Source organism: Hyperolius riggenbachi, chromosome 1 (assembly GCF_040937935.1).
Source record: "Hyperolius riggenbachi isolate aHypRig1 chromosome 1, aHypRig1.pri, whole genome shotgun sequence".
Taxonomy (NCBI): Eukaryota; Metazoa; Chordata; class Amphibia; order Anura; family Hyperoliidae; genus Hyperolius; species Hyperolius riggenbachi.
Genome location: NC_090646.1, coordinates 631,179,767 through 631,207,355, shown reverse-complemented (window position 1 = coordinate 631,207,355; position 27,589 = coordinate 631,179,767). Strand labels below are relative to the sequence as shown.

At 44.1% G+C, this 27,589-nt stretch overlaps 1 protein-coding gene across 1 annotated transcript in view; it reads left to right on the top strand.

Annotated features, from left to right (window-relative positions):
* NADK2 (NAD kinase 2, mitochondrial) overlaps positions 1-27,589 on the top strand; it is an 80,646-nt gene that overhangs the window by 13,461 nt on the left and 39,596 nt on the right. Inside the window, 5 exon segments of the mRNA XM_068251240.1 lie at positions 3,216-3,304; positions 11,426-11,507; positions 12,419-12,502; positions 14,789-14,925; positions 23,313-23,394. Of these exon segments, the coding sequence (XP_068107341.1) occupies positions 3,216-3,304; positions 11,426-11,507; positions 12,419-12,502; positions 14,789-14,925; positions 23,313-23,394 (474 nt within the window).

The window sequence follows — 27,589 nt, the reverse complement described above, 5'->3', positions numbered from 1 at the left end:
GTGCAAGTGTGCAGTTTTTTTCAGCCTCCTGCTATGGAGCCCAGCGATATGACTCGCCTCCTCCTTTTTTTTTTTTTTTTTTTTTTTTTTTTTTTTGTCCCTAAGGGGACATGCCGCCCGGAGGTGTCTGATCGCTTATCCCTGTATAAGGCTGTTTCTCCCTCCATCCTTCCTCCCCTCCGAGATCCTGTATTGAACAGGACAACAATTCATCCTGTTCACCTCTAATAGGCATCAGCCTATTAGAGGACGACGATCCCCGGGATCACAGCACTGTACGTATGCAAACAAAGGGGATTTCTTTCCCCTTTCATTTAGCCGCGATTGGCGGAGCTCTGTAAACTGGCAGGGAACGATCGCGCATGCGCGCGGCCGTTCCCTGGGAAACTGCAGCTCCAGGACTTGACGTCAATTGGCGTTAGGCGGTCCTGGGGCTGCCGCCGTGGCCGCGCCCATTGGTGTGGAGCGGTTGTATAGAAGTTAAGGAATAAATACCCCTGCAAATTACTTTTTTTGTGCATAGTCAACCGCGGACTTTGTGTATTGTATTGGATGTGGCTTTTTGTCTTGACTATGGACCGAACTGTAAACGGTAAGGTCTGCCTCTTCCAAACCCTCTAATGCACGGATCATACATGGGATCAGCTGTCACCAGCCATGGCATGCCTGTGGCCTAGTGTAACCACTTCCTGCAAAACAGATGTATCAGAAATCTGTTTTGCAGGGCAGAGGATTGGGATGCAGCCACGAGGCTCACGCACATACGTGTATCTACGGGCGTGGCCACTTTTTGCTACTTTTGGGCAGTCAGAAAGGGATTAAACTCTTCCAAGTCAAGAAAAACCCAACACAACCTGAAGTGAGAGGTATATGGAGGCTGACATATTTATTTACTTTTAAACAATACTAGTTGCCTGGCTATCCTGCAGATGGGCTCTCAAAGTATATTCACATAGTATGTTTGAGATTGGGCCAATCACTTGACAGGAAGTGCATTTGATTGGGCCAAATCCAAGCTTACACAGATTTGGCTCTGTTTGCTTTTGCCTTCTTGGGCCACCCTGCCAGTTCTGGTTTGGTGCTGCACAGGGGGAAGCCTCCTTAGGATCCAGAGGCTTCCCTCTCCCGAGGTAAGTACCCCCCGGGGGCACTTTTCTTTATAACAGGTTCTCTTTTAAAGGGAATATGCGAGCTATTTACTTCGGGCTTCCTCCAGCCCCTAGCAGCCGCTATGTCCTTCGCCACAGCTCCGCTCTCAGATGCTGACTCCTGGTCCCCAACGGTGCAGAGGCCCGCCACGCCTCGTCCTCTACATCCGTCTGCATGAACACCGCTGTCAGTCACTCGCGTGGTTCTGCGCAGTAAACTCCACACCACGTGCGAGTGATTGACAGCGGCACAGGTGCAGTAGAGGACAACCTGGCGTTTTTTCAGCTCGGATATTACCTTTAAGGCCGTCTTTGGAGTTGCTGAAAGCCTCTTCACGCAGATTTGACTTTATTAAACAGTTAATGATGTAATTAGATCTCTATATGTACAGTGGAGGAAATAATTATTTGACCCCTCACTGATTTTGTAAGTTTGTCCAAAGACAAAGAAATGAAGTCTCAGGACAGTATCATTTCAATGGTAGGTTTATTTTAACAGTGGCAGATAGCACATCAAAAGGAAAATCGAAAAAATAACCTTAAATAAAAGATAGCAACTGATTTGCATTTCATTGAGTGAAATAAGTTTTTGAACCCTCTAACAATAAAAGACTTAATACTTAGTGGAAAAACCCTTGTTTGCAAGCACAGAGGTCAAACGTTTCTTGTAATTGATGACCAAGTTTGCACACATTTTAGGAGGAATGTTGGTCCACTCCTCTTTGCAGATCATCTCTAAATCCCTAAGGTTTCGAGGCTGTCTCTGTGCAACTCTGAGCTTGAGCTCCCTCCATAGGTTTTCTATTGGATTAAGGTCCAGAGACTGACTAGGCCACTCCATGACCTTAATGTGCTTCTTCTTGAGCCACTCCTTTGTTGCCTTTGCTGTATGTTTTGGGTCATTGTCGTGCTGGAACACCCATCCACGACCCATTTTCAGTTTCCTGGCAGAGGGAAGGAGGTTGTCGTTCAGGATTTCACGATACATGGCTCCGTCCATTTTCCCGTTAATGCGATTAAGTTGTCCTGTGCCCTTAGCAGAAAAAAACCCCCAAAGCAAAATGTTTCCACCCCCATGCTTGACGGTGGGGACGGTGTTTTGGGGGTCATAGGCAGCATTTTTCTTCCTCAAAACACAGCGAGTTGAGTTAATGCCAAAGAGCTCTATTTTGGTCTCATCAGACCACAGCACCTTCTCTCAGTCACTCACAGAATCATTCAGGTGTTCATTGGCAAACTTCAGACGGGCCTGCACATGTGCCTTCTTGAGCAGGGGGACCTTGCGAGCCCTGCAGGATTTTAATCCATTGCGGTGTAATGTGTTTCCAATGGTTTTCTTGGTGACTGTGGTCCCTGCTAATTTGAGGTCATTCACTAACTCCTCCCGTGTAGTTCTAGGATGCTGTTTCACCTTTCTCAGAACCATTGACACCCCACGAGGTGAGATCTTGCGTGGAGCACCAGAGCGAGGTCGATTGATGGTCATTTTGTGCTCCTTCCATTTTCGAACAATCGCACTAACAGTTGTCACCTTCTCTCCCAGCTTCTTGCTAATGGTTTTGTAGCCCATTCCAGCCTTGTGCAGGTCTACAATTTTGTCTCTGACATCCTTGGACAGCTCTTTGGTCTTTCCCATGTTGGAGAGTTTGGAGTCTGCTTGATTGATTCTGTGGACAGGTGTCTTTTATACAGGTGACTAGTTAAGACAGGTGTCCTTAATGAGGGTGACTAATTGAGTAGAAATGTCTAACCACTCTGTGGGAGCCAGAACTCTTAATGGTTGGTAGGGGTTCAAAAACTTATTTCCCTCAATGAAATGCAAATCAGTTGCTATCTTTTATTTAAGGTTATTTTTTCGATTTTACTTTTGATGTGCTATCTGCCACTGTTAAAATAAACCTACCATTGAAATGATACTGTTCTGAGACTTCATTTCTTTGTCATTGGACAAACTTACAAAATCAGTGAGGGGTCAAATAATTATTTCCTCCACTGTAGATCTAGAATGGATACTGGTTCTCCTAGAACTCTCACTAAATCCTTTGTGTTCCTCCCCCTTTCTTTCAGGAAGGAAGGTATTGAAGTAAAAGTAGTGAAAAGAAGAGATTATGATGAAGCCACAGTGCGGTGGGCAGACGCCATCATCTCTGCAGGAGGTAATGATTGCCAGTCTTACTTCTAATGCCCGGATTATTCTCATTGTGCTATGTATGGTCCGGTATAATGAGTGGCCAGGTTGTCCTGTATAATCCTGATTAGTGAGCTCTGGAAGGCAGGAGGCAGTTTATTTATATGTACACAAAGACTGCAATGTTCAGCTCCTCCATGCACAGTAGTTCCATCACAACATAATCATGTTTTTCCTCCTAGATATGTACAACTGTACCAGAAACGCAGATAGTACTCAGTGATGTAGTACTGGAGATTGGATAGGACAGGGTTAAAGTATTTATTTACTTTTAGAGACTAAAGACCTTCTTAAAGCAGACCTGTACTTAGAACTTTCTCTCTGCTCTAAAAGATACGCAACAGCAGTACAACTTTACAAGAAAAACATTGCTTTCTTACAGATGATACAAATCCTGCTATAAATCTGCAATGTCTACTTCCTGCTTTCATGGAAGCAAAGGAAGGGTAAACAGAGTTAACATCTTGTGGTTACATCATAGCTCTCTGTTTTGTGTACTGCCGAATTTTCTGTGCTGACACAGCTGAGAGATCAAATTACACTTGGGATTACTTGATGATGGGGAATTAGCCAGATCTTCTCTAAAAACAGAGTGCATTCTCTCTGTTTTCCTTGTGTATTGTGCAAGAGTTCAGGTATGGTGGGGAGCAATGCTTACGTTCGTATGCCCACATCTGTTAAAGTGGACCTAAACTCTTGCACAGGACAGAACAAAAACGCATAGAAATGCACCCTGCATGTATTTAAATAATTTAGTCTGTCTAATCCCACCTCATCTGTGACATGTGACAAGTTGTAATTTGATCCCTCCCCTTTGTCAGCTGACTGTCACGGCATAAAAGCTAATTGGTAAACACAGGATGCTAACCCATGAAAGCAGGAAGTAGACACACTACAGATTTATTTCAAGATTAGTATCACTGTAACAAAGCAAGCAAAGAAGCAGCCGGCACCATCAATCGTAAAGTTTCTGCTCTTTTATTGCATGAAGGATTCCAGCAGTTAAAGCAACGTTTCAAGGTTGCACACCTCTTTATCAAGCTTGCTAGGAATCAAGATACACACTAACTGACAGTATACAGCTTTATATAATACACATGATCAACAGCATCCAATAGGATTCAAATCTAACTGCCCCAATCATCACAGTCCTATGCTGGTGGACCTGATGGGGAACTTAAACATAGCTGTCCTGATAGGCTGCAGTATTGTAGAACCACCCACCTGTCCAATCTCTCATTGACCGACCAGCCTCCGTCCCCCTGGGTCCGCCGGACTTGACAATGGGCGTCCACCTTCCCCGCTGAACGTGTCAGGCGAATCCCCCATGTGTATACACGCGATGGGCGGAGCTGACGCTCCGTCCCAGCGTGTCTCGGCGGACTCAGGAGACGTCAGCGGCTGTCAGCCGCCGACGTCACCAGATGGAAGGGGGAGCGGCGCTGTCGGCCAATCAGAGTCCTCCTACATGTATACAGAACGTGGCAGTCGCCTGGCAACCGTGAAAACACGTTGTCAGAGCGACGCCACCGTAATACGCAATACACTGGTAGTAAGCATTCCATAAACAATCACTAAATACAATCCATATATAGACATCAACGCAGTATGGAGGCATAGCAGAGGCAGACAGAAGGAGAGAAGGAAAAGAGTATATAGTAACGAAAATAGAAAGGCAAAACAAAGAAAGGAGAAAAAAAGAGAAAAAAGAAGAAAGAGTATAAACGAGAGTAGGGGGGATGGCCAGTGCCAGCATACACAAGGATCAGAGAGTAGAAAAAACAACATCATATTATGTCATAAAATCGTCTACCAAAGTAACAGATGTCAATACATTCCCACCAGATTCCACTATGAGCATATATCCACAATTCCAATAACATGCAACCACAGTTCTATACATATAGTAAGGCTGGGCACAATGGAGTATTGAGTGCAACAGTCTATATCAACACAATATTAGCATAAAATTTTTTTTATAAAAAGGGTGATAAGTCAAGTTCCCTATTGAGTCCTCTCGGCTCCATTGTGTCCAGCCTTTTGATCCAATACGCCTCCCTCCACAATAGCTTCTTAATGCGATCCCCTCCCCTCCTAAGGGGTTCAATCCTTTCAATGACCATAAATCTGAGTTGGCTAACATGGTGGCCCATCTGTGCAAAGTGGTAGGCCACCGCCTGGTCACTCAGTTTCTCTCTAATTGCATGTTTATGAGATGATAAACGTTTTTTAAGTTTTTGTGTGGTCTGGCCAATGTATAGTAGGCCACATGGGCATTTCAGAGCATAGACTACATAGTCTGAATCGCATGTATGCCAGCCCCTAATCATAATTACGACAACTCATACCGGAAGGTGAATATGAGGCATTCCTGGTGGATTTAACCGACAGCCTGGAAAGATATGAGAAACAAATACAAGCAATAAAACGTGATAAATTCCAGAGGGATGAAGTGGATTATAAAACTGGCTTTGTGTATAATTGGCAAAGACCAGGAGCAAGACCATATCCCCCACGTAGACCAAGACAAGGGGGTAGACCAGGCGATCGACCGGGAGAACATCCAGTGGGGAGCCGGCCAAATTGTGATGAGCTGGTGGCATTGTCAGATGAATTTGGCCGGTAGACGATTTTATGACATAATATGATGTTGTTTTTTCTACTCTCTGATCCTTGTGTATGCTGGCACTGGCCATCCCCCCTACTCTCGTTTATACTCTTTCTTCTTTTTTCTCTTTTTTTCTCCTTTCTTTGTTTTGCCTTTCTATTTTCGTTACTATATACTCTTTTCCTTCTCTCCTTCTGTCTGCCTCTGCTATGCCTCCATACTGCGTTGATGTCTATATATGGATTGTATTTAGTGATTGTTTATGGAATGCTTACTACCAGTGTATTGCGTATTACGGTGGCGTCGCTCTGACAACGTGTTTTCACGGTTGCCAGGCGACTGCCACGTTCTGTATACATGTAGGAGGACTCTGATTGGCCGACAGCGCCGCTCCCCCTTCCATCTGGTGACGTCGGCGGCTGACAGCCGCTGACGTCTCCTGAGTCCGCCGAGACACGCTGGGACGGAGCGTCAGCTCCGCCCATCGCGTGTATACACATGGGGGATTCGCCTGACACGTTCAGCGGGGAAGGTGGACGCCCATTGTCAAGTCCGGCGGACCCAGGGGGACGGAGGCTGGTCGGTCAATGAGAGATTGGACAGGTGGGTGGTTCTACAATACTGCAGCCTATCAGGACAGCTATGTTTAAGTTCCCCATCAGGTCCACCAGCATAGGACTGTGATGATTGGGGCAGTTAGATTTGAATCCTATTGGATGCTGTTGATCATGTGTATTATATAAAGCTGTATACTGTCAGTTAGTGTGTATCTTGATTCCTAGCAAGCTTGATAAAGAGGTGTGCAACCTTGAAACGTTGCTTTAACTGCTGGAATCCTTCATGCAATAAAAGAGCAGAAACTTTACGATTGATGGTGCCGGCTGCTTCTTTGCTTACCTATTGATTGCTCCAGAGGGCTGCTGGACTATCAGCCAGGCACATCCAAGTGGATTTTTTTAGAGGGTGCTACCACATCACTACTTACCTATCACTGTCACAAAGAAATGTTTTTCTACGAAGGTTATTATGCTGTTGCGTATCTTTTAGAGCAGAGAGGATGTTTTCAGTACAGGTCTGCTTTTAAAGGGAACCTAAACTAAGAAGCATATGGATTTTTCCTTTTGAAATAATACCAGTTACCTGACTCTCCTGCTGATCCTGTGTCTCTAATACTTTTAGCCGCAGCCCCTCAACAAGCATGCAGATCAGGTGCTCTGACTGAAGTCAGACTGGATTAGCTGCATGCTTGTTTCTGGTGTGTGACTCAACCACTAATGCAGCCAAAGAGATCAGGACGACTGCCAAGCAACTAGTATTGTCTAAAAGGAAACTTCCATATCCCTCTGTTTAGGTTCCCTTTAAAGAGGAACGCCTGGAAAATTATGTAATAAAAAAGTGCTTCATTTTTACAATAATTGTATATAAATGATTTAGTCAGTGTTTGCCCATTGTAAAATCTTTTAAATCCCTGGTTTACATTCTGACATTTATCACATGGTGACCTTTTTACTGCTGACAGGTGATGTCGCTGGAAGTACCTGCTGCTTGCTTTTTTGGCAGTTGGAAACAGATGTAAACAGCTATTTCCCACAATGCAACGAGGTTCACAGACAGGAAACTGTCTGTGGGAGGGGCTTCACCAAAATATTAGCCATACAGAGCCCTCTGATGATCCGTATGAGAAAAGGAATAGATTTCTCATGTAAAATGGGGTATCAGCTACTGATTGGGATGAAGTTCAATTCTTGGTCACGGTTTCTCTTTTAAAGAGACTCTGAAGCTTCCTAAAATGCCACTTTTTATTAAACATTTCTCTTCAGCAATATCCGCATAGCTAAAACGCTGCATCCCCGAGGCAAAACGCTGTGTTTATACCCCCCAAATACCGGGGCAAAAATCTATGACTTTCAAAGTCATGGATTTTGCTGCCCGGGGAGACGGAGCCTAGCGCTGCAGCTCAGCCTCAATTTGCACCAATCCCTGCTGATCGCCGCCTCCCCCCCGCCCCTCTCAGTGAAAGCAGACTGAGAGGGGCAGGGAGAGGTGCCGATTAGTGGGGATTGACGCGAGTAGAGGCAGAGCTACAGCACAAAGCTCTGCCTCTACCAGGAAGCGCTCCCCACATTTTGCCCCGAGAATTTGGGGGGTTTAAACACAACACTTCTGCCATGGAGATGTGGCGTTTTAGCACTGCTGATATTGCTGAAGAGAAATGTTAAATAAAAAGTGGCATTTTAGGAGGCTTCAAAGTCTCCAAAGTAAGGTATACCGGTGGGGAGAACAGATTATGTCCTCCCTTGTGAGTTTCCTTTTGGTCTAAACTGCTCCTCTTCCTTGATTAAGAACCCTCTTCCACTTTTGCATTTTATTTATTATTCCAAGTGTAGACAAGGGTTAAAGATTGAACCTTATCCAGGGCTTCTGTATGCAGGAATCAGTGCTTCTTTGTGTGCTGCTGAGTTCCTTGCAGAGATAAGGCTGATCAGCACAGTCTCAAGGGCATGCATTCATAACATTGTAACTTTTCATGCATGCAGAGTGTCTTATCTCCATGCTGCTATACTGTACCCAGCAGGTCTGCCTGCACAGCTGCTTAAAGGCCCATACAGACGTCGGATTTTTCCAAACGACTGGTTGTTTGAACGTCCCGTCCAGTCATCCGCACGCCAAATTGGGCGTGTGTACAGTCCGCCGTTCGGGTGATAAGACTGATTTTGAGCGATCCGCCAGCCGAACGACGGACTGTGCGCACGCCCGATTTGGCGTGCGGACGACTGGACGGGACGTTCAAACGACCAGTCGTTCGTCAAAATCCAACGTGTGTATGGGCCTTTATACTGTTCACTCTCCCCGTTCTTTGCACTTTTTTTATTTTAGCTGGAAGTGTTGAAGGTCTTAAAGGAACCATTGGGAAAATCTTAAAATTTAAAATGCATACAAATAAGATGTACATTTTCTTCCTGAGTAAAATGAGCCATAAATTACTTCTCTTCTATGTTGCTGTCACTTACAGTATGCAGTAGAAATCTGACATAACCGACAGGTTGTCCATCTCCCCATGGGGGATTCTCCGCATGGCTTTTATTCTTAATAAAGACATTCCCTGAAAAAGATTTATACAAAGATACTGACCAGCCTCCCTGCTCATTGTACACTATTTTTGGCAGTTGGATGGAGCAACTGCCATTCACTAAGTGCTTTTTGAAAATAAAGAAATCCCTGTGAACCCCCCATAAGGGCTAGTCCAAAACCTGACGCTTCTGTCAGATTTCTACTACCTACTGTAAGTGACAGCAACATAGGAGAAAAGTACCGTATATACTCTCATATAAGCCGACCCGCTTATAAGCCGAGGTACCCACTTTTCCGCCAGAAAGCAGAAAAAAGTAATTGACTCTCATATAAGCCCCCTCCCCAGGCTAGCCCCTTGCCATAGTAGCCAGATGTGCCCCCAGTAGAAGTAATTCCCTCTCTCCTTAGCCAGATGGATGATACAGCTGTCTCAAGGCCCCACTAGATGGCGTCATAGATATGAGACACAGTGATTGCAACACAGGAAGAATCCCTGATCATTGCACCACTGGCACGCTCCACTCCACAAGCCAGGGACACAGGTAGTCTTGAGCAGTGCACTCTTCACACCATGTTGCTGGGGATGGGGGGACACGGACACAGCAGGGAGCCAGCTGGCAAGAGCAGGATCACTAGTGCAAGCTCCTTACGCTCCTTTGCCAGTATCAAACCTTCCTCCACCATCTATTCTTCTCCACTGACTCGCATATAAGCTGAGGGGGTAAATTTTCAGCACATTTTTTGTGCTAAAAAATTAGGCTTCTATGCGAGTATATACAGTAATTTATGGCTCATTTTTACTCTGGATAATTTGTACTCCCTAATTGTTTAAATGTTAGGATTTTCGCGACAGAGGTCCTTTAACCATTTTACGACTGCTTCACGCCAATAAGCTTGGTTGGCGGCAGCCCCAGGACCACCTGACGCCGATAGGTGTTCGGTCCTGGGGGGTGTGGTTTGCAGGAGATTGCGGATGCACGCACATCTCCGCTTGTATGATGGAGCCCTGCTCTGTCATCAGTATCCCAGCAGTGATAGCCGATAGGAGACTGTTAGACAGCGAAACCGCCGTCTATTTACATAGTACAGTGCTGCGATCTACGTCAGCGCTTTACTGGGGACTGCCGTGTCCTCTTGCCCTATGGAGGTAGGAATGTGGGAGGGGTGATAACCAGATTCCTTCTGATTGGCAATGCCAAAAATAGAGCCAGGCTGACTGTAGTTATTATAGCAGAAACATTTCTGACTATTTTGGAGTACTTGCAATGCAGGGTACAGCTGCAGGCTGCATAATAAACACAGAGCAGTGGGTAAATAGAATTTGATTTTGTGGCTGACAGTACCTCTTTAAAGAAAAACATTTCTTTGTTACAGCTGATACAAATCCTGCAATAAATCTGCATTGTCCATTTCCTGCTTCCATGGAAGCAGACAAAGGGTTAACATCCTTTTTTTTTTTTTTTTTTTTTTTTTTTTTACAAATTAGCTTCTTTGCTGAGGCTGTCTATTATGGAGCTGACATCCTAAAGATCAAATTACAGTTGTGATTTGTCACAGATGAGGGGGAGTTAGACAGGCTAAACTCTCTAAATACATACAGGGTGCATTTCTCCATGTTTTCCTTTTGCCCTGTGCAAAAAGTTCAGGTCCATTTTAAAGTAAACCAGAGATCAAAAACTATAAAGAATCGATACTTGCGTGGGGCTTCCTCCAGCCACATAAGCACGTGCGAGTCCCTCGCTGTCCTACCGTGGTCTGCTGTTCAGCCGCGATCAGCCCTGGTAACTGGCTCAGTCGCATTAGTCCGGGTCTACTGCACATGTGCAGAAGACCTGGACTGGACCCGACTGAGCCAGTTTCCAGGGCTGATTGCTGGAGCCTTCATTTTTAATAAGTTTGTCAAAGTGGACCTGAACTCTTGCACAGGACAGAAGGAAAACAGAGAAATGCACCCTGTATGTATTTAGAGAGTGTAGCCGGTCTAATTCCCCCTCATCTGCGACTGATCACAAGTTTAATTTCATCTTTCAAATGTGTCCGCTTGCTTCCTGGCAGAGCAGCTAATTTGTACACAGGATGTTAACCCAATGTCTGCTACCTTGAATGCAGGAAGTAGAAACAGTGCAGATTTATTGTAGTATTTATATCGGCTGTAACAAATGGGTTTTTTCTTTAAATATTATAATGCGGTTGCTTATCTTTTCGAGCAGAGCAACAGAATACATTGCTAGCCTATACGCTAGCAACCTGTCAGTATTGTACTGCCCTGAATTGTTTCTGGAGGGATCGAGTCCCTATTCTTTCGGGCAATAATCCTCATACATGCGTACAAGGCCTTTCTCTATGCTGAAGATTGCTTCCATTTTATATTTGGGTATTATTCCTCATGATATGAACTTGTTTCCCCAGGTGATGGGACAATGCTTCTGGCTGCTAGCAAAGTGCAGGACAAGTTTAAACCAGTGATTGGCGTGAATACTGACCCAGAGAGGTAACTCATTTGCTGCCTGATCTTTACAAATGCTCAATGAGACGCTAAGGATTCCAGCTGGCATGCCAATTTAATACAGCTTGGAATTGGGCCGAGCAGACGCACTTTTGATTTCAATTCCTATTTATGGGCTGGTGCACACAAAGAGCGGTTCTGAGCGTTTTTGAAAACTTTTGCAGTTTGAAAAGCGCTTGGCTAATGTATTTTAATGGTATGGATCACACCAGAGCGATTTTTGTTTTTTTTTCCACAAACGCAAGCTCTGATCCTGCAGCATTTTTGCGGATTTGAGGCGATTCTGCCTCAATGTTAAGTATAGAAAAATGGAAAACCGCTCTAAAAAGTGCTGAATCAGAGTGGTTATTCAAGCGTTTTGTTACAGTAGCTGTTCCGTTACAGCTGTACTGTAACAAAATATAAAAAAGCTCCAAAAAGACGCTAGGCATGTTTAGAAAATCGCTCCAAACGTGTCTTTAATCGCTCTGAAAACCCGCTTCAAAAACCGCTAGCGTTTGCGGATCTGCTAGCAGTTTGTGGTGTGCACTGGCCCTACCATAGTTTGCTTCTATCTGCTGTATATATGCACTTATTATCCTGACTAATACTACAATTTGCCTTGCTCGGTGTTGGGTTTCATCATTAAGTCATGCTTAGGACAAGTCATGGAGTACGTGATTGAGGTTCTAATCTGCTGTGATGACTTCCTGGTTTAACACATGATCATGACCAGCAAATCAGAGCATTACAAATGTATCAGCTGATCAAACCGATCACATGCTTCTCCATGAGTTCTCCCAAGCATTGCTATTCTCATTCATCATACTTTGTGTTCCTCATTACTGCTGTAGAGTGTATATATTTCTGCTGTGAGCTAATGACCTGATCCTGTGTAATTTTCTGTGATCCCCAAGGTCTGAAGGGCACCTGTGTCTGCCAGTGCACTACACCAATTCCTTCCCAGAAGCTCTGCACAAACTTTACCGTGGTGAGTTCAGGTAGGATTCTTCATGCCTGTAGCTAAGGTTTTCATGCCCGTCGGCTGTTTGACAGAAAGCCTCTGTACCTTGCTTATGCATGACATTGCATCCCAGACTGTAAGGCTGGTTGCTGTTATACATGGGTATAACAACGCAATGCACACCCTGTACATTATTTTTTATGGCGTGAACTATTTTAATGTGACCGTTTTTGCATGCTTAAAGAGACACTGAAGCGGAAAAAAAAAATATGATATAATGAATTGGTTGTGTACTATGAATAATTACTAGAAGATTAGCAGCAAAGAAAATATTCTCATACTTTTATTTTCAGGTATATAGTGTTTTTTCTAACATTGCATTATTCTATAATATGTGCAGATTACACAACACTCAGCATTCAAAATAATTCTTTCAGAGCAGTCTGTGAAGTAATGACATCTCTGGCAGAGGAAAAGTAAATAGTCCAGGAACAGTTGAGATAATAAAAGTCAGATAACAGCCCTCTCCACGACTAAAGGGGCCCATACACTCAGCCAATTTTGCTGGCCGACCGATCGATCCCGATCGATTGATTGTTTGCAAATCGGTTGGCCAATCGACCGATCGATGGCCGATTTCGATGGATTTCCATCGAACTGGCAGGGTGGAAAATTTAGGTCGATCTGATGAGATTGCTTATCAGTTTGCATTGGCCTTAATGGAAATCTGATGTCAAAAAAATGCCATCAGATCGAATTTCAATAGATTTCAAACTGAAATCTATTGGAATTCTATCCTGGTAAAAAATGTTCTAAAAACGCATCAGATAGATCATCAGATGCATTTCTTATCTATCTGCTGCCAATCTGGTGAGTGTATGGGCACCTTAACTTAGTCGGAGAGCTTAATGGCTTGTTTGCATAGAGATAACTGGAGTTTCTCAACTCTTCCTGTACTGGAAACAATTAGACTGATGTATCTGATCTTAATGTTTTATTTCTTAGCTGTACTACACATACAAATCATAATATAATTTTTTTTTCGCTTTGGTCTCTTTAAAGTGAACCAGAGACGAAGCATCCTTATGTATTTTACCATATAGATCAGTGGGAACATTAGAGAAAACACCTACCCTGCTCTGTTTCATCCTGCACTGCACAGCTTGTTTATCAGCCCTGATAAAACCCCCGACTGAGAATTCAGTCTGGCTTTGCTCAGGAATATTTATAGTTGAGTCTGTGTTTTCTGGTGTCTTTTCAAGCCCAAGCCTGCCCTGTGCTGGCTCTGCTCAGGAATCATTATAGCTGAGTCATTATAGCAAAGGCAGACTGAATACTCAGTCGGGGATTTTATCAGGGCTGATAAGAAATAAGCTGTGCAGAATGAAACAGAGAGCAGGCTAGGTGTTTTCTCTAATGTTCCCACTGATATACATGGTAAAATACATGAGGGTGCTTCGTCTCTGGTTCTCTTTAAAAGACACTTGAACTGAGAGGGATATGGAGGCTGACATATTTATTTCCTTTTAAACTATGCAAATTTCCTGGCTGATCCTCTGCTATTATTATTATTATTATTATTATTATTATTATTATTATTTTTGCCTGAGACCCTGAACAGGCAGATCAGATGTTTCTGACGGAAGTTTGACCTGATTAGCTGCATGCCAATCTCCCTAGCAGTATTGACCGATATACACGTCCATACAAAACCTGCTGTGAACAGTATTGACATGCATACACGTCAATACTCTGCTGCACTGCATACTAGACCCTTGCTTGACACATTTTGCCAAGTTACAGGAGAAAAACGTTTTTGCACAGAAATCCTGGGGAAATTGAATGCCAGGGAGGTTAAAGGGTGCCTGAACTCTTGCACAGAAGAAGAAAAACATAGAAAAATAAAAAAATGTATTTAATTTTTCTATTTCATATAGTGCAGGGGTAGGGAACCTTGGCTCTCCAGCTGTGATAAAACTACAAATCCCAGCATGCATTTGCCTTAATCATGACTGTGGCTGTCAGACTCCTGCAATGCATTGTGGGACTTGTAGTTCCTTAACAGCTGGGGAGCCAAGGTTCCCTACCCCTGATATAGTGTGTTTGGGTATATTTTTACTTTTTGGCCACAAGATGGCTCCACACTTAGTTCCAGATAAGATGGAAACGAGTGTGAAATATTTTTCTTTAAAAGGTTATTATGCTGTTGCGTATCTTTTAGAGCAGAGAGGAAGTTCTGAGTTCAGGTCCGCTTTAAAAATGTCTCCTTGTTTCATTGATCTTGTGAATGTTATCACAATGAAGAGCAATGTTTCCCCACTAGGTGGCAGTGGAGGCAGCGTATCAGACTGTACCTGGAAGGCACCGGCATAAACCTGACTCCTGTAGACTTGCATGAGCAGCAGATGAGCCTGGAGCAGCAACTCAGGGCCCAGAATGTGGACGCTCGTCAAGAGCAATGTAAGGTGAAGACTCAACTCTTTCTACCACATGCGCATTGTAACAGGGATTTATACTAAAGGCGATGTGAAGCCAACCCTAGTTCACTAAAAACATCAGTCGTGTGGATTAATTTAGAAATAATTATTCTAGAGATTGGATGCCTTTCACTGGAAGTTTCATTTAGTTATTCACACTCCCTGTGTTTAGAGTGTAGCATGTACATTACTGGTTGTGTAGTAAAACTGTAGTGGGTAAAAAAGTCAGATACTTGCCTATGGAGAGGGAAGGCTCTGGGTCCTAAAGAGCCTTCCCTCTCCTTGCACTTTCCCCGCGGTCCAGCGCTGTCACGCCTGTTACCTTTGTCAATGTGAGCACTCTCATGCAGTATGGAGCCGCCCTCCTTTTGGACAACTCTGAGACACGAGTGCTTCAGTAGCCTACCATTGTAAGCAGATTTGGACTGAGGGAACCACACTGGAACGCAGAGTCCATGATAGGAAAGGGAAGGTTCTATCGGACCGAGAGCCAACCCTCTCCATAGGTAGAGTATCTATCTGATTTACTTTAAAATGTAACTGAGACATTTGGAGATGGTTGGGACAGAAAACTGAAAAAGGCCATGGCTCAAATTGGGCTGTAGCTCCATCGGAGGAGGAGACAATTGGAAGAAAAGGCTTTTCACTTACCTGGGGCTTCCTCCAGCCCTCTGCATTCCAGGAGGCAGGAGGGAAAGGCTTACAATATGGCGTAAGGGTGCGAAATGCATATCCAAATTTGATTGGCCAATGTTTGGCTAATTTTACCACCTCCCATTTAGTATGAGAGCTTACCTATACAATATTTCATAGTATGCAAAATTTGTTGGCCTCATACTACATAAAAGTGGGAAAATTAGCCCATCATTGGCCAAAGTCTCGCTCCATAAGCAGTGTTAACATTGTGTAGTGCGGTAGCTGAGCTGGGAATGGGGACATGCCATTAGTTGCTAAGATACTTTCCATGCGATGTGAGGTTCTTGCTTTACCAATACATTCGCCCCCTGTACTGTGCCAGTGTTGTGTAACAAGCTGGATGCTAAAACTCTTGTGACATTGATCTGCAAAGAGCCTTTTGTGCTGTGTTGGCACATCTGCAGAAGCTGACCTCATGGGGCTGCAGGCATCCATAGCGGAGACTAGAAGTCGCTGGCAGTCAGTGGAGCACATGCCATGCAGCCAAAGCCAAGCGTCATGGCAATACTCTGGGCAATGGCCCGGATTAAAGCACACAAATAAAATTAACCATTTACGTTATTGGCTGATTTTACACTTTTACAGCAGTACTCCTGTTTTCTAGGTTAAGAATCCTATTATAGAGAAAATCTGTAACTTAAAAAAAAATTCATCTGTTTCTAAAAGCTTCAGAGTTGACTGTTGTGGGATGTCGGGTGTTGGAGATGGTCACTGAGTGGCAAGTTATTCATGCTTGCACAGGAATTTAAGGGCCTCTTCCATGGACAGTTTATAGGCAGTGCAATGCCTCTCAAACTCTCACAACTGCTTGCTGCTGCCTGGTAACTGCTTGCTGCTGCTTGGTAACTGCTTGCTGAGCAGGCAGTTTAACTGTCCATGGAATAGAGGCCCAAAGGACACCTGAAGTGAGCAGGATATGGAGGCTGCCATATTTATTTCCTTTTAAGCAATACCAGTTGCCTGGCTATCCAGCTGATCCTCTGCCGCTTATACATTTAACTATAGCCCCTGATCAAGCCTGCAGCAGATCAGGTGGTTTCCGACATTGTCAGATCTGACGAGATTAGTTGCATGCTTTTTTCTGGTGTGATTCAGACATTACAGCAGCCAAATAGATCAGCAGAATGCCTGGCAGCTGGCATTGTTTAAAAGGAAATAAACATAACTTCATTTGTACTTTAGGGCTACTTGCACACCAAGACGTTGCGTTAGGTGCCACGTTAAGGTCGCATAACGTGCACCTAACGCAAGGCCTGGTGCTCTTCGATGTGGACGTCAGAGTGAGCCGCGTTGTGCAGCTCACTCTGGCGTCCGTGATGCCGTGATGCGTACTCTTGGACGCATGCGCCATCACGTGGTCCCGCCCGGCCAATCGCCGCACAGAGCGGACGCTCCAGGAAGTAAACACTGCACGTCACTGAGTGCAGTGAATATTAATTAGCCATGTGCCTGGCCGCTCTCCCCTCCTCCCCAACATGACTGAGCATGTGCAAACAGTCTAACGCGGCTTAAGCCGATGTAACGCCGTAGCATGCTGCACTTTCGGAAGAACGTGCAGCATTACAATGTAACGCAACGTGCGCAGTGTGAACAGCCCACTTGTGTTACATTGCTGTGCGTTGGGGGAGCGTTACAGGCTGCACTAATGTGCGCCTGTAACGTCCCTGTGTGCAAGAAGCCTAAAGCAGATTCTTTGAAGTGGGCCAATTAGATGTACTTCCTATTGAATATGATTGGCCGAGTTGCAAGCTACATGCAATGTGCATGCCGCCTGCAATCATTTGCATCTTATTAACTTTAAAAACTAGCTCTAAAAACTGTAAGGAATTGTACTAAATCTTTATTTCTTCACCAATAATCAGAATCAGAATCAGAATCAGAATCAGTTTATTCGCCGAGTACGCTGTAGGCGTACCCGGAATTGGTTGTGGTACACATGGCAAAGGCAGGAGAGCGTGATACATTTAAAGCATTAAAAACATTTAAAACATTTGAGTCATTCGCTAGTTTTTAAGAGACAGGGCAGACATACATGCATTGGTGAGATTAGAAAGTGGGAACATATACATGTTACAGCATGCATGCCAGGCACTGAGAAGAGTACATTAGTCCTGGTAAAGGGTTGGTTAGTCCGTGATCAGGACTATAGGGGCCCAGATGGGCAAGTGTTCAGTAGGAGAACAGCTTGAGGAAAGAAGGTGTTCCTGCGCCTTGTGGTTCTGGTGCGGATTGTTCTGAACCGGCGGCCTAGTGGGAGTGGCTCAAAGAAGCGGCTGCCCGGGTGGGAGCGATCTTGTGCGATCTTGCAGGCTCTTTTCCTCAGTCTGGCGGTGTGGATGAGGTCAAGGGGGGGCAGGGGCGTGCCGATGATCTTTTCTGCAGCACTAATTACTCTTTGTAGTTTATACTTGTCGCTAGCTGTTGCCCCCGCATACCAGACAATAATGGAGGAGCACAGGATGGACTCAATTGTGGCAGAGTAAAAACTGGAGAGCAGCTCCCGTGGGATGCCAAATTTCTTCAGCTGGCGCAGGAAAAATAGTCTCTGCGCCAGCTGAAGAGATCCGTATCTAAAATGTCATCTAATGGTGGAAGTTTTGAAGCAATGCCTTTCTTTTTAGGAGTTACTGCCCACTCTAAGGCCCCATTCACACTTGCAAAACGCTAGCGCTTTGGCTAGCATTTTGCTCTGGTGATTTTTGGTGATTAACGTGAAAAAATCACACTTGGCGATATTTTTTTCCCCCACAATTAGCGCTTCAATAGCACTGAACACTATCGCCGGAAAATCGCCTAAAATGGTGCAGGATACAAATGTGCGCTTGGCGTGTTGCATTAATCATACAGCCATAAAACTTTTTCCTGGCAGTAAATGGCTTCTGAGAACAGGAAAGATATAAGGGTCAGTAGTTCATAGATTTTAGCTCTGGCATACTTCAATGAATGTGTCATTGAGCAGAGACAATGAAACCGTAATAACTTAAAAAGTACATTTAAATTTAAACTAAAACTGTGGGAGTAAAAAAAGTGTGTTTTACTCACTTGCCGACCGCCCACTACCTATGGGTGTCAGCAAAGTGGCACCCCCAGGACCGCGTAACGCCGATCGGCGGCGGTACCTGGGGGACTGAACAGCCAGGGATCGCGTTAGGCTCCGCCCACCCGCGACGTCAACTCGCCGGCCATTTAGAAGCGCGGGCGAGTTGTTAACCCCCAATATGCCGCATAGTAAGTGTATAATACACTTTGTAATGTATACAAAGTGTATTATACAGGCTGCCTCCTGCCCCGGTGGTCCCAGTGATCGAGGGACCACCAGGGCAGGAGGCAGCCCCCCTAGTAAACACACACACTGATCCTGCCCCCTGATCGCCCACAGCACCCTTCATACCCCCTGCCCGATCACCCCCTCAGACCACTGTTTGCACCCAATCACCTGCTGTCACGATCTGTCAACGCTATATTTTAGATTAGGTCCTAAATTGCCCCCTGAGGGCACCTGATCACCCGCCCACACCCTCAGATCACCTCTAATTACCCACTGATCAATCACCCCCTGTCACTGCTACCCATCATACCTATCAGATCAGACCCTCATCTGCCCCTTGCGGGCACCCAAACACCCGCCCACACCCTCAGATCACCCTCAGACCCCTCCTGATCACCTCCCCAGTGCATTGCTTGTAACGATTCCCCCCCTCTAATCACACCCTGAGACACCCATCAATCACCACCTGTCACCCCCTAGCACTCCTATCCATCAGATCAGGCCCTAATCTGCCCCCTGTGGGCTTCTGATCACTTGGCCAAACCCTCACCCTCCCCACCGCAGTGACAGAATTTTTTTTCTGATCACTGCTGGTCTCTACGACTTAATTGTGGCTGAGACCAACAGTTATGCCACACAATACACAACCGCCTATTTATTTATTGTATTTATAAAGCGCCAACATATTACGCAGCGCTGATCCAAGAGGCTACCATGCCCAGCCTTTTCGGTAGAAACCACTCCAAGTTTCCGAATGTAACATTTTTTGGGGCCTTCTCCTTAACATGGGTCTAGTCAAAAAGAATGTATTGCGGTCTTATTGGTCTGTGCACCCAATACATCACATGCCCATGTTCTCTGCTGCCATGTCCCGGTCACGATTTGAGAACATCCTGCGCTTCCTGCACTTCAGTGCCAGTACAACCTGTCATCTAAGAGGCCACCCTGCTTATGACCGGTTCCACAAAATTCACCCCCTCATAGACCACCTGTCATCAAAATTTGCAGATGCTTATACCCCTGAACAGTCATTTTGAGGCATTTGGTTTCCAGACTACTCCTCACTGTTTTGGGCCCCTAAAATGCCAGGGAAGTATAGGAACCCCACAAGTTGCCTCATTTTAGAAAAGACACCCCAAGGTATTCAGTTAGGTGTATGGTGAGTTCATAGACTATTTTATTTTTTTGTCACAAGTTAGTAGAAAATGACAAGTAGCGGAAATTAATTTTTTTTTTTTCCAGTGTCATTTTCCTTTCACTAGCTTGTACCAAAAAATAAAATCTTCTATGAACTCACCATACACCTAACGGAATACCTTGGGGTGTCTTCTTTCTAAAATGGGGTCACTTGTAGGGTTCCTATACTGCCCTGGCATTTTAGGGGCCCTAAACCGTGAGTAGTCTAGAAACCAAATGCCTCAAAAAGACCTGTAAAATCCTAAAGGTACTCATAGGACTTTGGACCCCTTAGCGCACCTAGGCTGCAAAAAAGTGTCACATGTGGTATCACTGTACTCAGAAGTAGTATAATGTGTTTTAGGTGTATTTTTACACATACCCATGCTGGGTGGGAGAAAGATCTCTCTGTGTGTGTGTGTGTGTCATCTCATTTACAGAGAGATTTCTCCCACCCAGCATGGTTATGTGTAAAAATACACCCCAAAACACATTATACTACTTCTTCTGAGTACGGCAATACCACATGTGTGGTACTTTTTTGCAGCCTAGGTGCGCTAAGGGGCCCAAAGTCCAATCAGCACCTTTAGGCTTTACAGGGGTGCTTACAATTAGGCAACCCCCAAAATGCCAGGACAGTAAACACACCCCACAAATGACCCCATTTTGGAAAGAAGACACTTCAAGGTATTCAGAGAGGAGCATAGTAAGTCCGTGGCAGATTTCATTATTTTTTTTTTGTCGCAAGTTAGAAGAAATGGAAACTTTTTTTTTTTTTTTTTTTTTGGTCAGTGTCATTTTCCGCTAACTTGTGACAAGAAATAAAATCTTCTATGAACTCACCATGCCTCTCAGTGAATACTTTGGGATGTCTGCTTTCCAAAATGGGGTCATTTGGGGGTATTTATACTATCCTGGAATTTTAGCCCCTCATGAAACGTGACAGGTGGTCAGAAAAGTCAGAGATGCTTTAAAATGGGAAAATTCACTTTTGGCACCATAGTTTGTAAACGCTATAACTTTTACCCAAACCAATAAATATACACTGAATGTTTTTTTGTTTTTTTTTATCAGGCATGTAGCACAATAAATTTAGACAAAAATGTATATAGAGATTTTACTTTATTTGAAAAATGTCAGTACAAGAAGTAAAAAAAAAAATCATTTTTTTGGGCAAAATTCATGTCTTTTTTGATGAATATAAAACTAAAACTCGCAGCAGCAATCAAATAGCACCAAAAGAAAGCTTTATTAGTGACAAGAAAAGGAGGCAACATTCATTTAGGTGGTAGGTTGTATGACCGAGCAATAAACAGTTAAAGCTGCAGTGGTCTGAATGGGGGAAAAAAAGGCTCTGGTCCTTAAGGGGTAGTAAGACTGCAGTCCTTAAGTGGTTAGTCATATAGGAGGAGGAGGATAGATACGATTGTTTATCATCAGTTTATTTTCACCTCGGATGTCCTTTAACAGCAACTCTGCATTTCTATATGAAAACCTGTAAAATTAACCTCAACATAAGGTGTGTGTGTGTTTGTGTGTGTTTGTGTGTGTTTGTGTGTGTTTGTGTGTGTTTGTGTGTGTGTGTTTGTGTGTGTTTGTGTGTGTTTGTTTGTGTGTGTTTGTGTGTGTTTGTGTGTGTTTGTGTGTGTTTGTGTGTGTTTGTGTGTGTTTGTGTGTGTTTGTGTGTGTTTGTGTGTGTTTGTGTGTGTTTGTGTGTGTTTGTGTGTGTGTGTGTGTGTGTGTGTGTGTGTGTTTCGGCAGCTCCTCTGGCACCACCTTCCCATTTGTGATATACTATTTTGTCCAGGCAAAGACTGCAGTGTGCTACAAATTTAAGCCCGGTACACACCGAGTGTTTTTTGAAGCGTTTCGCAAACCGCTTCTGCCTGTCAAAACGCTTGACTAATGTATCTCAATGGGCTGGTGCACCCCAGCGGTTTGAGGTTTTTAGCAAACCGCAAATGTGGCTCCTGCAGCACTTTGCATTGAGGCAGAAACACTTCTGCAAACCGCAAAAGTATAGGAAAAGCGCAAACTGCTCGGAAAAATGCTAGATCAGAGCGGTTTTTGTTACAGAAGCTGTTCAGTAACAGCTTTACTGTAACAATATATGAAATCTGCTACACAAAAACGCTCCAGAAAACGCTAGGCATGTTTAGATAACCTCTCTAAACGCCTAGAATCCCTCTGAAATCTGTTCCAAAAACCTCTAGTGTTTTGCGGATCTGCTAGCGGTTTTGGTGTGCACTGGGCCTCAGGCTTGATCACTCAAACCTCCCATTAACCCCCCCCCCCCCCCCCCCGGCCAGCCACCAAGCTGATGCTAGTTTTATGCAAATGACTGCATCTTTGCATGGTATAATGTATTATTGCATAATATAGCACGTGTATGTCTCGAGCCTCGTCTTCTCTGCATGTTTTCTAGTTTGGAAAGTTTCTGAAAACTGTTTTGGAACAAGGGGGACTCTAGGACCCCCTGTCTCTCTCTCGCTCCTTCTCTCTCTTCTCTTTCTTTTACTTGCACTTACCAGGACATGCGGTGGGGCGTCTGTACAGGATTGTGGCTGCTCCACTCGACATAGCACTCAAGGTGGCCACACACCATACAATTTATCTGTTCAATTCAAGAATAGCCATCAATTTTTCTGACAGTAAAATTTCAAAAATCTGAGCAATGTACCACATATGTTCAATTTGTCCTCCGTTATGATAAAAATTATTGGAAACTCTGAGCTTGGGTGTGTATATTAATAGATTGACAATCTACCACACACCATTCAATTTCCATAAAAATTGATTAGAAAAATCCACAATTCCCGATCAACTTATCAATAAAGGGAAATCCGATCGGATTTTTTTGCTTGAAAAAAAATAGAAAACTTAAGCTTTTTCGGGTAATCTGATCTTTTATTGAATTGCCATAAAATTGGATGGTTTTATTGTATGGTGTGGCCACCTTCAGACGGAGCCCTCTGTATCCAGTGTAATGTGCATGACTCTTTATTTTTAATGTATGCTGTTACTGTATCATTGCCAACACTGTATGTGCCAAAAACCATTCCGGGTACAACTACCGTTGTACTTGGCGAAGTAAATGATTCTGATTGCATCATTTACAAATTTGGCAGAACTATTCATTTTTTGCACTGTATAAGAAAACCGGTTTTATCTTATAATCTGAAGATTTAGCCTATTTTTAAAAATTAATTGTTTTTATGCTTTGTGTGCAGCATCTGCGGCAGTTTCTGGGCCTCAGCTTCTACCTATAAGAGCGTTAAACGAGGTATTTATTGGCGAGTCGCTCTCCTCCAGGTATTTACCAATTTAATATGCACTAACACAGAATACTCCTTCTCTCCTCAGCAGAATGCACATCTCTCTCCCTTTGATAGCAGTCACCCACTATGAGGGCAGAGGGATGTACAAATGTATGTGTGGGTGTGTGGTGTTCAACAAAACAAAATTGCTGTTCTTAAACTTGTAGGCATGGCTGAGCATATTAAAGTGTTTGGCGTACGACTCCTACAGCCGTGACTTAGCATGCTGTGGCTTTCAAACTCTGCAGCCAGGAACCTTCAGTACCGACTTTGAAGCTGCCCCTCACCCCACAATCGGCACAAATATTTCATCATGTTTGGTTAGTGCCAAGTTTGTGCCACAAAAATGATTTATAATGGCAATTGTTTTTTTCCAGGCCAGGGGTTGTCAAAGTCAAATCTAAAGTGGGCCAACATTGAAGACTGGGACCAAGTCACAAGCCAGCCTTCTTGTTTAGTGGCCACCTCCCTCCCTTATAAAGTTCCCTGTTGTCTAGTGGCCCTCCTCCCTCCCCTATACAGTTCCCTGTTGTCTAGTGGCCCTCCTCCCTCCCCTATACAGTTCCCTGCTGTCTAGTGGCCTCCCTCGCTTATACAGTTCCCTGGTGTCTAGTGCCCCCCCCCCCAAACCTGTAAAGTTCCTTGGTGTCTAGTGGCCTCCCTTATACAGGTCCCAGGTATCTAGTGGGCTCCCTCGCTTATACAGTTCCCTGGTGTTTAGTGGCCCCATCTCTCTCCTGTACAGTTTCCTGATGATCTGGGCTTCACCTCTAGTATAGCTCCCCTGGTGGTGTAGAGTGGGCCAAACCATTCGATAGTGGGGAAAACACTTGGTGGGCAAACTTTGATGGCTCTGTGGTGAGACTGAGTTTATGTATGTCCTAGATAGTCACCCAGCACCTCCTATAAAAGGGCACAAAACTGGTATAGTTGGGTAGTGCTGTGCTTGTGCTAATTTGTGTTGCAAAAATCAGTTCTACCTTTATATACTTTCAGATATATTCTTATTCTTATAAGGGTCAAAATTTCACTCAGTTCCCCTACAACAGTGTGTGGCTGTGTGTTCTTTGGACCTTGTATACACCATTTTTGAAGCATAAATGGGGACTAATGTGGCATTACTCAGCCATACCAGTTTAATATTTGTATGCTATTGTAGGGGTGATATTATCTGAAGAAAAAATAATCTCTACGAAAGTAGCACAAATCCTTATATTAGCAGCACAAATGTAGCACTAACCAGACGTGTGCTTTTTTTTTGGGGGGGGGGGGGGGGGGGGTAAACTTCAGCAGCCAATGTTTTTCTCTTGTGCCTCTTCTTGTGGTCCTGGCTGCCATGGAGTTTAGTTACGAACGCTACCTAATACTGTGGCAGTGCTGTACTAGATTTTGTTGAGGAAGATTATTTTCGGATTGGCTGTTTGATTTTACTGGATTACTTGGCTTTTACGGTCTGGTCCATACATATTTGGACGCTAACACAATTGGTAGCTGTTCACTTCAAATAAACTTGAGACAAAAAAAAAAAGGATAAAAGCCTTTATACTTTCCTGGGTCTTCCTTCAGCCATTCCCTGGTTGTCCTGTGATGCTGTGCTGGCTGGGCCGTCTTTCTCCAGTCACTGCGTGAGCTCCGGTCGTGCTACAGTTGCCGCTCACAAGGTCGCTGCACAGTACAGTGCGACTAGTGAGAGACCAGGCCGGCCAGTGGAGTGTCGGAGTGTCACAGGAGGGACGAGGCTGCTGAAGGAAGCCCCAGGTAAGTATAAAGTCTAATTGGTTTTATAATGAATATGGGTGTAAAGCGAGGTCCTTGGCGTCTTCTGGCTCACCTCCGTGGTCCGGCTGGCGGCTTCGTTAGCCCGGGGACTTCGGCCAAAGTCGTAAGCAACTGCGCATGCGCGGCCATCTGTGCACCCAGCTCAATCACGTTGCCGTAAGCCTCTTGCGTGGTTCTCTAAAGACTGAAATGCGCATGCGCAGGAGGCTTACAGGAATGGGCGCGTGATCGAGTTGGGAGTGCGGACGGGCCGCGCAGGTGCAGTTACTCATGACTAATGCTGACTACACACTGAGATTTTCTGGCCGATTTACTGTTGGATCGATTTCCAATAAGTCCGATTGATTTCCGAGCGTTTTCAGATCGGTTTCCTATTAAAGTTAACAGAAATCGACTGGAAATCAATCGGAAAACCGAACATGTTGGAAATAATCGATCTGACAGTAAATCAGCCAGAAAATCTCATAGTGTGTACTCAGCATTAGGCTGAAGTCACCGGGCTAATGGCCAGCGGGACCATGAAGGGGGAACCACAGGACACTCTGTGAGCGGGACTTGGGTCGTATTAGGGACAGGGCTGAGTGATGGCTACATGCGTCATTGAAAGTCATTCCACTTGTCTAACTGGAGAGATGTATTCTAAGCATGTCATGTAACTGGTTTCTGTTATGTATGGTCTTATTAACACCATGCTTGGCTTGTGCTAAGAAACTACTAAAGAACCACGATCACCAAGGCAATTAAATACATAAATGTACATTTCTCCCAGAGTCATTTGTGCTATAAATGACTTCCTATGTTGCTGTCACTTAGGCCTGAAGGTGGCCACACACCATACAATTTTTTTTAAAATCAATTTTTCTGACTGTAACATTTCAAAAATATGCAATGTTTTAAATAAATTGGTGTAACCCCCTGTTGCAAAGGAATTCAAGCCTGTGTTGTGGTTTTTACCCTGGGTGGTGGCCACACTGTTGTTGTGCACTGGGTGACTGCAGGCTGCAACTGGAGGGGTGTCCCAAATATACAGCGCTGAGGATTACAAAAGTTATAGGTCTATCTCCATGTGGATGGGATCAACCTCTGGCTGCTGAACTATTATTGCTGTCTAGCGCTCAAGTTTAACATTCTTCTAGTAAAAAAAAATAAAAAATATGACCAATGTACCACACACCTAGGTTCAATTTTTTTTTTTCTCCAATTATGATAAAAATGATTGGAAACTGAGAAAATTGCTGGGGTGTGTCTATTATATTGGCTATCTACCACACACCATACAATCTTTAGAAAGATTGAAGAAAAATATCTGGCATTCCGGGATCGATAAAAATCGAAGACTGGAAATCCGATCGTTTTTACCGAATTACCGTAAAATCGGATCATTTTATTGTATCATGTGTGGCCACCTTGAGACGCACTGCAGAGCGCATTTTGATCAGTCAACATTTTTATTGTTTTTTGTAAACCCGCTTTTTTAATCAAAAATCGTTGACTTGCATACAAATTGCGGTTAAATCACCGCAGTCATGATTTTTAAAAAAAATTGCAAATTTAAATTTTTATTTTTTTTTTTTTTTTTTTTAATGCAAGTCAGTACGACTGTTTTAAACACACAGTGTTGACTGATCAAAACGTTCTGCAGCGAGTCTCAGGCCTTACAGTAGGTATATTTAAAAAAAAAAAAAAAAAAAAAAACTGACCTGGTTTTGGGTGACTCTTATTTCATAGGAGATTCTCAGTATTACACTTCTATTCTTTACAAAGTTTTCCCTGGAAAGGATCTATGCAAAGATGACAGCTTCCTGACTCATTCGTGCACTATTTTGGCAGTTGGACTGAACTGCAGTTCAGAAAGTGGTTTTGTAAATCTGCAACGGAGAATCCCCCATGAGGAGATGGCATAGTCCAAAACCTGCCTGATTTTCACTGCTTGCTGTAAGTGAAGGCAATTTAGGAATACCGTTACAGTGCATTTACTCTGGGAGAAATACACATCTATATGTGTGCCTTTAAAACTCTACATTTTTTGTGATCGTTGTTCTTTAATTTCCACTTCTTTTAACTTTGTTTTATGCAGATTTGTTTTTTCCATCTTACCACTGTGTATTCAGCTGTTCAACTGAAGCCGTTTTATGATGCTGGCCTTTTAATAGTGAGGGTCTGAGCTATTGAAGTAAGCTAAGCACCCATTTATGAAAATATAGGAAAACAAGGGAGGCTGTTAATGAAGTGCCCCATTGTGTGGGATCCCTTTATACTAGCCCCCCCCCCCCCCCATCTTTATACTGCCATCAATCTTCTCCAGGAAGACCCACTAATGCAGCAGTCTGTTGCGGCAGTGTCGCTTGTTTGTGGATGCCATGATGCATGCTGGGAAATGGGGAAAATCAGGTTCAAGCTTGCAGTTGTGG